We start from the raw sequence: 12,617 nt of genomic DNA, 5'->3' as shown, positions 1-12,617 counted from the left end.
GTATAAGAGACAGGCGTTGGATAGGCTAATGTTTTCGGCGCCTACGATATTTCTTCTCACGACCTATCGCAAAATGAAAAAACATGAAAAATTCATCCGCATTTATTTTTTGTGTGGAACACAAAAAATCAAATTTCAGTCTTATTTTACATTTTTTTCATTCTTAGGAATGTCTAAATTCAGTTAAACTAGCAATTCCGTATTATATTTATAAATCTTTATAACATTATACAAAAATTAGATTTTTCTTAAAAATTGAAATTTTGCCGGGAATGGGGCTTTAAGCTTCTTTATTTTGAAGTGCTATAACAATGCTAATCGTAAAATGTATTGGATGATAATTAATGAGTTGTTTGTAATTTACTGTGATGCACTTAATTTGTTAAAAAGCACATAATTAATGCACTACAACTGTGAATAGAACAATAAACAATAGAGTAAAGTAAAAAGTGTGTGGAGAAACCAGGTCAAATGGCTAATAAAAAAAGATTGTATTTACTGTAGTCCTAATTTTTCCAAATGTAATTTACCTAAGTGAGCTAATTAGCATAAAATGAATATTAATGGTTGGTCATGAAATTACTCAGCAGATGTTGAATTGAAAGTTGTAATGCATTAATTCTGGTGTATTGTACCATAATTGTACTAGCCACTGTGAGATAAGAGTTGATTGTTTTTAATATTTGCAAGTGTTTAAGCCACGGTTCTTTTTTGCGCCCTGTGCTAGATACAGTACCCATACCTTGGAGGTTGCACAGTAGCGAACAGGTTCAGATAAACCACTTAGCATATTTTAGGCTCAAATCTGTCCCAAAATAATATACACTATAGTCATTTTAAAACATATCAGCTTTGCAGAATCAATCCACCTTTTTTTAAATAGTAATTAAAAACATTAGATAACTTTCGTTTCATTTTTTTATTTTCAATATATTCTTTTACTTAATCTTGGTGTTAGACTCATTGCTTCTCTATCATATTCATAGCTCTGCTAATTCTCCGTACAGCCACCAGGAAATACCAACAACCGCAACACCACTCACAAGCAGTTCCCAGGTGGATGCTGTGCGCGCCATCAGTGACGATCTTCAGAATCTTGAGCGCAAACTGGAAAGAGAACGGGATCGACGGACCAACACAGAAAGCCTTGGTGTGGCAAAATTTGAAACAAAAAGTATGTAAAAAAAAATATCATTATTGTCACTTTAAGATTGTCAATGGAAATAGGTAGATATAACTTGCCATGGTTTGCATGTTTTACACAAAGTTCTATTCTATACTGCCCCCTACAGGTCATTTTTTTTTGTTGAATTCCTAATTCTTCCCAATGGTGGTATTTAGCAACACTGCCCTCTGTTTTTTGGGGGTTTTTTTATTGTAAAAGTAATTCAGTTTCTATCATTTTTTATAGTCAGTCAGATAGGTAAAGATCATTGAAACTGTATTGATTCCTGTGATTGTAGTCCTAATCAAAACTTAAGCGACAATGACCTCGACGACATTATTATATTTTTTAGACCTTACTTCCTTGTTTTCCTAATGAAGTTATATGCTGTACTTCAAAGAACTGTTCTTTTCATTTTCATAAATTGCGATTGTTTTGCTTTTCTTGTTTTCAACTAGTCTCGAGACTGAAACTACTTAGGCCTGTGGCACCACCAGAGTCGCCGATAGAGAAAGCGACTAGTTGCCTCAGCTATACAGGCAACAAGGAGTGTACAGGTAGTTAATGCTCTACGTTGGCCAGCTGCCCATACATAATCATTACTTTCTTAGAGTATTGTCCCTTATTTTAAGCTCTTTGTATGCATTTCAACTGTAACAGTTTCCATTCTATCTAATCAGTGGTGGATTCAAGGTGGTGGGGAGGGAGAGAAAAAAAATTGAGAAAAAAAAGAAAAATATTAATCAAATTTAGGTCTGAGAGTGCAATTTCCAGCCATCTACAGGTGCCATAATTGTAACTTTTTTTTTACCTCTGCCCCAATCATGGTGGGGCTGAGGTGGTACAGACTACAGTATCCATCTGTGAAATTCTCTCCCTGGGCCCCCTCTGTTTCCTGTATCCGCCACTGCTAAATTCATATATTCTTAACTTTACATCAGCCTTCTTCCATCTCATACCATTTATGGTATAAACCAACCTTCCAAAAAATTCTTACAAAAGTACTAGTAATTAACAAGCGGAAAAACATCGGTGCCAAAATGTAAGCATTTTATTTCCATGCCACCAATTTACTCATTCTAATGATCTGTTGATTCCTTTCTAAGGTCCATTAAAATATACTAATAGCATGCTGAAATTTATCCATTTGGAAACCAACCAGACCACTTCCCTTTAATAATAATAATTTTTAGACTAAGAAATATGAAGCATTCATGTTTTTCATTTAGCAATTCGGACATCATAATTAAACTTTGCTTGGCATAAAAGTCATCGTAAACATCTTTAAGATTACATGCATGGCATTTGCTGCCCTCAGAATCAAGTTTAACACGTTCGCTGCCAGCGACGAGTATACTTGTCCCACAGTGTTGCCGAGGGTACTAGGGACGACTATACTCACCAAAATTAGGGTAACATTCTGGCGTTTATTACTTCATCGTTATTGTAGAACCACAGACTTGACGGCTGGTAGTTCGGGGAAGTGATACAATTAAACGATAACGTACAAATAACGTATGTTGTGCTTTGTTGCCAGCAGTACTGCACAATAAATTGCATGACTGGGGGCACTCTCTTAACATACCAACCTATGCAAAGAGTGGACGAGAAAACTCGTACTAGGCAGAGGCAATAAAAAAGTACTGTCCCATTGCCGGTGATGAGTTTACGCGTCCCTAATATTTTCCCCCCAATTTATTAAACCCACCATTTTGATGATATGTCTAAATAAAATTTTTTTAAAGTATGTTTGTACATGCATTGTTTTGGCACATCCTGGGAAGAAACCAAAAAAAAGGTCTGGCTGTGAATGTGTTAACGCATTTTGTAAGTGATCATTTATAAAAATTGTTAACCACGATCAATTGTGAGTTTCTCTTTGTCAAGATGTTTCAGTGAGTTCTTCAATTAGATTTTTGGCATCATAAGTATATAGGATGGAGGCCTCTTCTTGTCTCACTTATGTCCTATGCACTCTATTTCCATAGTACATTGCTATCTCCAAGTTCATCTGTTCTGTCTCTCTTGTTTTGTTACCATACTGTAGATTACTTTTTGTGCGTATCATCTCCATCCAGCACATCGTCACATTTATTGCCTTTAAGTTCTGTCAGGTTTTTAGGTGAAAAATGTTTGTGATTTTTTCAGTATGGGCATGATGATGGGCACAAATCACAAGTTTTTTTTTGACATACAATTGTCTAATTGTCCAATAAATTGGACAATCATTTGTTATCTTTTATGTGGGTTATCTTCCTAAGTTGATTGGTAACACAGGGCACTTAAACAAACTAATTGGTGATAAATATACATATTTATCATTATTTAAACATATTAATAAGCATATTAATAAACATAATTTACTTCTGGTGCTATGAACCACTCGGTAATAACAGTACAGAAGTTAAACTTCTCATTTCTACTGAAACGGCCCGATAAGGCTGATACACCAAGGCGACAAAGTGAAGTGTGATAATAAGTTTTAAAGCTTTAAATCCATATTGTCAAATGTCATTTGACAAAAAAATGTTGTATGCCCATATATAGTCATGATGTGCCTATGTTACATGGTCATTATATGATGTCATGACCATATTTAGCCATCACATATTTTAAATAAATTTGATCAGTGCATTACAAATGAAAAAAATAATCAACAACATTTCAAATCTATTAATCAGAAGATATAAAAATTGAGATCCATTTGAACCAGGAAATGAAACTAACAAAATGTTTTCTGTTTACGAGATCGATTTTTATACAGTTAAATGGCATGACATTAACGCTCACGTGGGAATTAGGCGGGATAATGTACAGTCCGCTAAATGTTGGTACTGGCTAAATGTTTTTACTGGCGTGCTTTGTGGCTGTCACAGGTCCCCAAGGGCCAAACCAAAGTTTAGTATTTCTAATTTCAATTTCAATAGGAGAGATAAGGATTTTTATTTATTTATTTATATTTTTTTTTATTTTAGTTGATATAATACTACTTCGTAGTATTATTTCAAATTGTTCATTAAATACTTTTTTGACTTTTAATTTCAATGTCACAGGTCCCCAAGGGCCAAACCAAAGTTTAAAATTTCTAATTTCAATATGAAATACAGTAGGAGAGATAAGGATTTTTTTTTTATTTATTTATTTTTATTTTATTGTAGTTGATATAATACTACTTGCTCATTAAATACTTCTTTGACTTTTAATTTTAATTTGAATAGGACAGATAAGGATTTTTGTTTTAATTTGTTATTTTTTTCTATTCCAGTGTACCATACTCCATAATATTATTTCAAAATATTCATTAAACATTTCTTTATTACCATCATTTGTTACACACCCTTTCTGTTAATTTCTTTTAAGCTATAGGTAGATTGACCAGGTTAAATCTTTAGTTGGGCAACTTCTACCAAAGGTGTACAAAATAGCTGACAACCGACATAGGTGGCGCGTCATCACAGACGTCATAAACTGTCAGTCATGACTGAGAGGTACCAATCAATCAGTCATATTCAATTCAATTTATTCCACATTCACAACAAACATGCAAAAGGATTCAACAATACAAACTAAAATGTCACACATGCTGGCATAGGGACTCTAACAGGCGAGCCTAATCACTTTCCAAGGCATATCCCAACCAGCCATTACAAAATCACAAACATTAATTTTAAAAAAGAATATTCAAATCTACATTAAAATTATTCTTAATTTTCTCTATTTGTATCAATTAAGTTTAATTATTATTTTTTTTAAATTTTTTTGGAGTAAATTGAATGGTAATTATAAATACAGCATAGTAAAATGTTTAAGCTATACTTAGGTTATATCTTGTAAAGGCCTGTTTACGCTATGACGATAGTGGTCTTAACGGTAAAAAGCAATTGTTCAATCATATAGAAAATAAAAGTATTATTAGAGAAGTTTTTACACTAGCAATCATGGGAAAATGATAAAATGATTTTTACTAATAAGATTTTATCTTTTTTCCATGATTATGATGTCATTTGATTTGTGAAATTATTTCTTTATCGTATACACGATAAATTGTTATGGAATTGTGCTAGTGTAAACTTCTTTTTTCTTTTATTTGCTATATAAAAAATTGGTTTTTTAGCTTTTTATCATTGATCGTTATCATCATTGTGTAAGCAAGCCTAAACACCTTAGTAATTGACCAACACCATTCTAGATTCAAGGTTTCTTTATTTAGTATCCTTTCACATAATCAGTTGGTACATGACATTTCCAAAAAAAAAAAAAAAATTAAGAAAAAAAAAAAACAAAGAACAAAAATTTAATTAGATCCTAAGACAAATTTGATATTATTTTGATTAATTCTAATGGATAGTGGTATGAATGAGTTGAGATCTATTTGTTTTACAGGTTTGTAATTTTAACCTTTAACCTGAGGGTGGGTAGCCAAAAAAAAAAAAATGTGTTTAGTGGGTGGGAATTATTTATTAAGATACTGTTTATTCAATAATTTCAATCTCAAGGATATCATTTAGTTGCCTGTTTTGTTTTATACAATGGTCGGATGTACACTGAATTGTTCTGTATTTTTCTGTATTATAAAGGTTCTGAAACTCAAACAATATTCAAAACCATCGCAACTGTCTTAAATTGTAAACAAAACTCTTGTTTTCCTGTCAGTACTTCCTCTTTTACTTGTAAATCAGGGTCATTAAAGATTCTGACAATCATCATTTGGATTAACAATCAATGTTCACAAAGTGAAACTTGTAATATGTTAATGACATAAGCATCACAAGACAATTCAGTAAACCTTCTACATGTAGGAATTTGTTTTATTCACAGTTTTTAAAAGTAAGTACTTGAAATTTTAAAATGCATGGCAGAAGTGTCTTTGTGATGCTCAACGCAGTGGGTAAAGTCAGCCCCAGGAGCCAATGATTTCAGTATTTGAAAAAAAAAATGAATAAAATAAAAGTGATCATCATTTCAGCTGTAGAAAAATAAATGTGGGTGGCCTGGTAGACATTTAATGGTGGGTAAGTGGTGATGTTAGTGAACTCTAAATAATAAATGGATGGGCAAGGGGATTAATATATTTAGATAAAGGGCCATGAAATTAGCTAGACTAGGTGGCCCCACCCACTTCTACCTACCATAACTCCATCCCTGCCACTTATATTGGCCCAGCAACATGGGATGATCTTGAGTTGTGCCAATTTCTGCTGACAAAGAACATCAGTGAAATAAATAAATATCTTGAACACTGCCCTCTCTAGAAAATGTTCTCGTGAAAATTTTAATTTTTTTGAATTTCAGTAACAATGAATATCCTGATGTTGTATAATGCCACGATAGGTAAGCAAGTACATGCATTTGTAAGCACAAATCAAACAACATGAATGCATATAGTAGGCCTATGCAAACATACTGTATGCATTCTGTTTGAGAATTCATTGTAGTTTTATGTATTTAAACAATGTTGTTGTCGTCATCTTCGACTATTGGAAATTCTCTTCACTAGAACTTCGTATTCCGATTTTAACACCACTGGTTAGTATTAGATTAGTGATTATTATTAACTATCAAGATGGGTTACTGTTAGAGCATGGGTCACAAATTATAGAGTAGGCCTACTGGGCTTCATTGAAGTCACTTCCGGAAAATCTCGTTAAAATCAGCTATTTTAACACATCTAATGTCATTTTGTTGCACATAGTGATACCTATCGGCACTGACTTCCGCAAGGAAATTAATTTAAACAGTGAAAAAATGCAAATATAAATTTTCGGGAGATTGGTTATTTTCCAGGAGGTTCTTGCTTGCTCGCGGTAGTATGTGAGGCCGATTTCCAGGAGATTCCCGCGAGCAATTAAAATTACACAGCATCTACAGTAACAAGAAATGATTAGTAGATTTCTGCCCCTGACTATCGTAAGAAACACCGGGATTGAAGTCGGTACAATTACAATACTTCATTAGTTTTTTGCCACTTTAGTTCGTTATCATTTCCAGATGTTTAAATGTTGTGAAGACTGCTGGGTTACGCTAGAGTGTTTGGTTGGCAGTGCTTAGGGAACGAAAACTAATGCTTTAAATTGCAGGCTTTAATCAACCTTGGGTTCACAAGTCAAGTGCTTTAACCAACAAGCCGTAGCTTTATACACATAATAGACGATGAATCATTGCTGGGAAATTAATTTGTTTATTGCATCTGTGCAAAAACATGTTTTTGTTTTTTTTTATTCAGCTTTAATTAAACTATTAGAATCATAATAAATTTAACAAAAAATATAGTGTGTTATGCCAAGAAAGCATTATAATTATCATAACTTGTCCCAAGAATGTAAAATTCTAAACAGCAAATTAATATTTTATTGTTATTATTATTATTATTATTATTATTATTATTATTATTATTATTATTGAATTTAAGATTGTTATTACAGTTGAACTTGACTAAGTCGAATCCGAAATGGCATTGAAAAATTGTTTGACTTACAGATCGTTGATTAATTGAAAACACAAAAATTTGGCTTGTAAATAATATTAACTTAGAGATTATTTAAGTTATTAGGCAAAGTAAACTTTGGCAAGGTTAACTGTAGGCCCCTAGTGTTTTTGTTGTTTTAAATTATTAGTACTGTTTTCACTTTTAGATTGCATCAAACCTCTTTAAGAGTATGTGCTTTACAACAAATAGTATGATTACAATTACTGTGTACTACTGTAATTAAAAGTGTGTTTTTTAAATGAGTGAACCATCTTGTAGAATTAAGTATCAAATAAAAGGACATTTCTTTGATTTAATTACATTGAAAAAATATTTCAAAATAGGCCATTTTCAAGTAGGGTAAAGTTTTCCTTAACCACAATATTCATTATCAGGATTAAAGGAATGGCCCAGTAAGCTAAATTCACCACTGTCGTCATAGGTAAATACATTATAAACATATACAGTACATCGTTTCAACTACAATAATTAATGAATTAGTTAAAGAAATACAATAAATACACAAACCAAATCAGAAATTGAACAGTGCCATTTTAACTGGTTCAGGTCAGCTTTGTGGTGTCAGATAAATAATTAAGGTTTGAAGTTGAAAGCAACTTCAGTTAAAAAAAAAACAATACTTGTGTTGTCAGTTGGAGTTACTGCAGTACTTTATGGTTGGGACAACTTGGAGTTCATGTTAATCTAATTTCTTGACGATTTCCTAAATAGAACCAGTCTCGTATCATACAATTATTTTCAGGATTTAGGTTAATGCACCCGTTTAAACTGTTAAAGTGATCTAAGCTATGGCCTTGATGGCTGTGTTAAATATGTTAAATGTTCTTTAGATAAAGCATCTTTGTTCTGTTTTTGTCGATATGTACATAGTTGCCAGGCTATTGCATAGTTGGTATCCTATAATACTTTGAATTTGGGGCATAGAACTGTCTAAAATTTGACAACAGGAATTACCTACAGTATGTTGACTGAGCTCAGCCAATCAGTGCATGTGGAATTTGTTGCAATCGGATACCGCGATAATCCGGAGTAATAAAGATTGTAGCACCCAATGGCAATGGGTAAAAATTAAGATCGATTACTATTGGTGAGCTTTCACACAAAATTGGGAATTGCGATCGGGTGTCGCAACTGCTACATTAAACAGTTGTTGTCATGTACTGTACATAAATTCTATGGTGTAATAAAACCAAAATTTAGTGCAGTATTGGGAAAAAGGAGTTGATTTTCCTCCTGCATGGGGTTAGATATTTTATTAAACCAAGGCATCTTTTGGATGGGACATTAAGCTGTGGAATCCCAGGCCCGTAGCGTGGGGGGGGAGTGGTTAAGGGGGTTACGATGAACTGCCCAAAAACTGGAGAAGGTCTGCATTTAAAAACAAAGAAATTGATGTTCGTAGATATATTTACAACTTGTTTTCTAAAGTATCGGAGATCATGCAAGCCAAAGGGTCTACTTTTCATTAAAACGAAATTCCCACAAATTTTAATTCATGCTACGGGCCTGGAATCCTACAGGAATGTTACCCTCTCCCTCTTCCTCTTCACTCTCAACAGCTTGTTCATAGTAAGAGAACTTGGATTGGAGCAGGTAGTTTGGTGGTGGCTAAGATGCTGGCCATTGAACGATCCTGGGCTCAAATATTCCATGGTTTTTTTTTCATGACTAATAAAAAACTACTCTACTCACCTAAGCCTCACAATTTGGAGGCCGCTTGGTGGCATGATGCAGCCTATCAAACTGGTACTAGTAGTAGTACGTCATTAATTGTTAATGAGACTGTAGTTTATAGAGCATTGCTTCTATTTTATAAGTTGCAAGTCACTAGTTGTTGTATAAAAAAATAAAATACTATTTTATAAAGGAAATATAACTTTATCTTTCTAATTGTTACTTTTACTCAGGTTTGAGTACTTTCTATTGTCATTACTATTTCTGAATGCTTGAAGACTTCTTAGTGAATTATATTATTACCATTAAAGTATTATTAAAGTATTATTGTGTGAACACTTATTTATTGTTGGCTTCAGTTCTAGGGGATGACATGAATAATTCGGAGGTGCATAAGCGTAACGGGTTTCGGCCTTCTGCAAGGGGAACTTTCTTTACAAGAGACCACCACCCATCTACAAATCCTACACTTACAAATTTGAATAATGATAACTTACTAGCTATGGGTGCATTAGCGATATCTACTCCACCATCTGCTTCTAGTCGAAAACAGCAACAGATAAGTAAGGACATTCGGATATCTCAGACGAAGTCTAAAGGAACGATGACACTCCCACTTGGGCGGGAACGAACAAAACGTAAGGCCTTTGTTACAATCAATGACTTACATTGTTAAAACAATAAGTAGGCATATTGCAAAAAACTTATTGTATTTTTGTAAGAACAGTCCACATAGAATGTTGGTCACTGAAGCAACCTGAAAATGAATAATTATTAAAAGACAAAAAAATGTTATAAATGACCATATTTGTATGATCAACATTATTGTCTTTACAGAACCTAAGTATGTATACACTGATGCTGTGTCAGGAGCAACGCCTGCATTTCAACAAAGAATATCTGAGATAGCATCGCTTGAAAATGAGACATTAAGATATGAAAGAACTAGAAAGCTTAAGAAAAAAACTAAGCAAGAGAGAGACTGACAATGTGGCATCAGACCTGACCACTGGTTATCTGGTCAGAAATCACTGATGGATCAGATGTCACTGGTGGATCAGATGTCACTGGTGGATCAGATGTCACTAGTGGATCACAGGTCACTGATGGATCACAATTCTACTGATACAGTAGACCAGCAGTCAGTAATCTTGGTAGCCTTGATCTTGATATCGTCCTGCGATCGTGGTGGTTGAGACAAATACCAGTGTTTACCTTCCGACAGAGTTTTTACAGCTTTCACTAAAAAATGCTTCTGGAGTTAACCACCAGCCATTATGGATACTCTCCAGACAGATGGCTTGTAGTAGTGAACTGGTCAGCGATCATTAATACTGTCTGGTCAGAGGTCACTGGTATTATCTTATCTGAGGTCACTGACAATATTTGGTCAGATATCATTAACTATATGGTCAGAGGTCACTCATACTCTCTGGTCAGAGGCTTCATTCTGTTTGGTTAGAGATAACGATGATGGAAGCTATGAGTGATCATTGGTACTGTCAGTGCAGAAGAGGTCACTGAACTCTAGTGATTGAAGAGGTCACTGAACTCCAGTGATGGAAAGTTGCCAGGATGCTTTAACCATTGGGAAAAGTACTGGAGTAGAGGTTGTTCACTGGTTTCTATAAGACATACATCAACTATCTGCACTTTATTTATGATGAAAACAAAAGAGCCAGCCGTTCAAAATAGACAAGCAGTGTTATGCATGGATTTCTTATACAGTAATCACTGCCTTTTGATATTCTGGAGTTCATAATGTTTAACAGTTTGAACCATAATGAAGTTAATTAAGTAACATTCTCATTTTGGACAAATGAATTGTTTGCAAATTGAAATATAAGCAGTGGTGTATCTACATGGGTGTGCGGGCAGCACACGCTCCCCCCAAAAATTACTCGCTCCCCCTCCCCCAGTTTTCCCCCCCCCAAAAAAAAATCACGGTCAAGTAGTTAAAAATGACCTAAAATCACCATATTTTGCGAATTAGCGCCCCTCAACTCCTGTACTTAACCATTGAGAGCCCCACTTCACATTTGTGCTCTCAGATCAGCTCCCCTCGCCATTTCAAGACTTCTAGATATGCCACTGAATGTAAGCATAACGATACTGATGTGCAGCATCAGAATTTTTCGATTCTTGTGGAGACTTAAATAGTTGAGCATTTCAACAAGGACATTGAGATATGAATAGTTTCTGATACAACTCCTACATCAGAAATGGAAGGGGTTTGATTTTGTCAGAATACTGTATTGGTGCCAACCTTTTGAGAACTGTATACAATCCACTAGGAAAGCATTTTGACAATTATTGATATTTGCCATAACACTTTCAGGAACAGATATTAATACCCTATAGATTCTGGATGTTGCAAGAAGATCAGTAACTGGTCTTCCTGATATAATAAATTCATATATTATTACCTAAAGATAGTTCTAACATATTATTTATTAATTTTGAATGTTATCCGTTTATACAGTCTGTATTTGTATAATAATATAATGATTATGCATTTCTAACGCACAGATTTCATATTAATAAATGTTCAAGTGCGCAATAATTGTTAACCTTGGTCATTTGGTTTACATGTGCTTAAATCCAGGCTCCAGAGGAAATAATATTTTGATATGTTGTACTGTACCTGATTTTTATAAGACACAAAAAGCATATTTGAGGAAAAAATCTGAAGCAATTAATGAGATACAGATTTTTGTACAGTATTTAAAAACTTGGGGTGGGGGAAGGGGTGTAACCACCCTTTTTTTGGTGCCAACATTTTGAGAACTTTATGCAATCCACCAGGGAAGCACTTTGACTATTTTTGATACTGGCATTTAAGAGGTACAGATAGAAATACACTATAGATTCTGGATGTTGCAAGAAGATCAGCAACTGGTTCTTCCTGCAGTAATTATTACCCTTGGTCATTCGGTGTACATGTGCTTAAGAAGATTAAGATCTTATAGCTGCAGACATATTGAGTGCAGCAGCATGCAACCCAACCAGGTATCTGTTGTAACTCCTGTGTGGAGAGAAGCAATGCAGATAAAGTGCCTTGCTCAAGGACCAAAATCACCAGCCACAGTAGACTTAAAACCCAGACATCCTGATGGGAAATCAAGAGCCTTAATGCTGCGCCACTTTCCTCCAAACAAGGTGTATACTTTGTGTATGTTGCTCGCGCATGTGTGGCATCAGTGTCGTACTTAGGATTTCGGAAATGGGGTGGGGGTGGGGTGGGGGGGTTTTGGGGTGCTGAGTACTATTAAATTCTAGTTCATATGTACA

The 12,617-nt window shown here is 34.3% G+C and overlaps 1 protein-coding gene across 6 annotated transcripts in view; it reads left to right on the top strand.

The window, feature by feature from the left end:
• The window catches only part of LOC117119824, a 37,845-nt gene extending 26,520 nt beyond the window's left edge, over positions 1-11,325 (top strand). For 4 of the 6 annotated variants that reach the window (XM_033264762.1, XM_033264765.1, XM_033264767.1 and 1 more), the window contains 5 exons: positions 987-1,174; positions 1,624-1,722; positions 6,458-6,496; positions 9,686-9,964; positions 10,164-11,325. In XM_033264762.1, the coding sequence (XP_033120653.1) occupies positions 987-1,174; positions 1,624-1,722; positions 6,458-6,496; positions 9,686-9,964; positions 10,164-10,312 (754 nt within the window). In that variant the 3' untranslated portion in view covers positions 10,313-11,325. The remainder of the gene's footprint in view (positions 1-986; positions 1,175-1,623; positions 1,723-6,457; positions 6,497-9,685; positions 9,965-10,163) is intronic. The other 2 variants (XM_033264763.1, XM_033264764.1) reach the window with 2 other exon arrangements.
• Positions 11,326-12,617: the final 1,292 nt, after the last annotated feature.

This window comes from Anneissia japonica, unplaced genomic scaffold (genome assembly GCF_011630105.1).
Source record: "Anneissia japonica isolate Jap-2015-1 unplaced genomic scaffold, ASM1163010v1 scaffold724_len3256291_cov202, whole genome shotgun sequence".
NCBI classification, from domain to species: Eukaryota; Metazoa; Echinodermata; class Crinoidea; order Comatulida; family Comatulidae; genus Anneissia; species Anneissia japonica.
The sequence above is the reverse complement of the archived record's forward strand: the minus strand, read 5'-3'. Positions and strand labels throughout refer to the sequence as shown.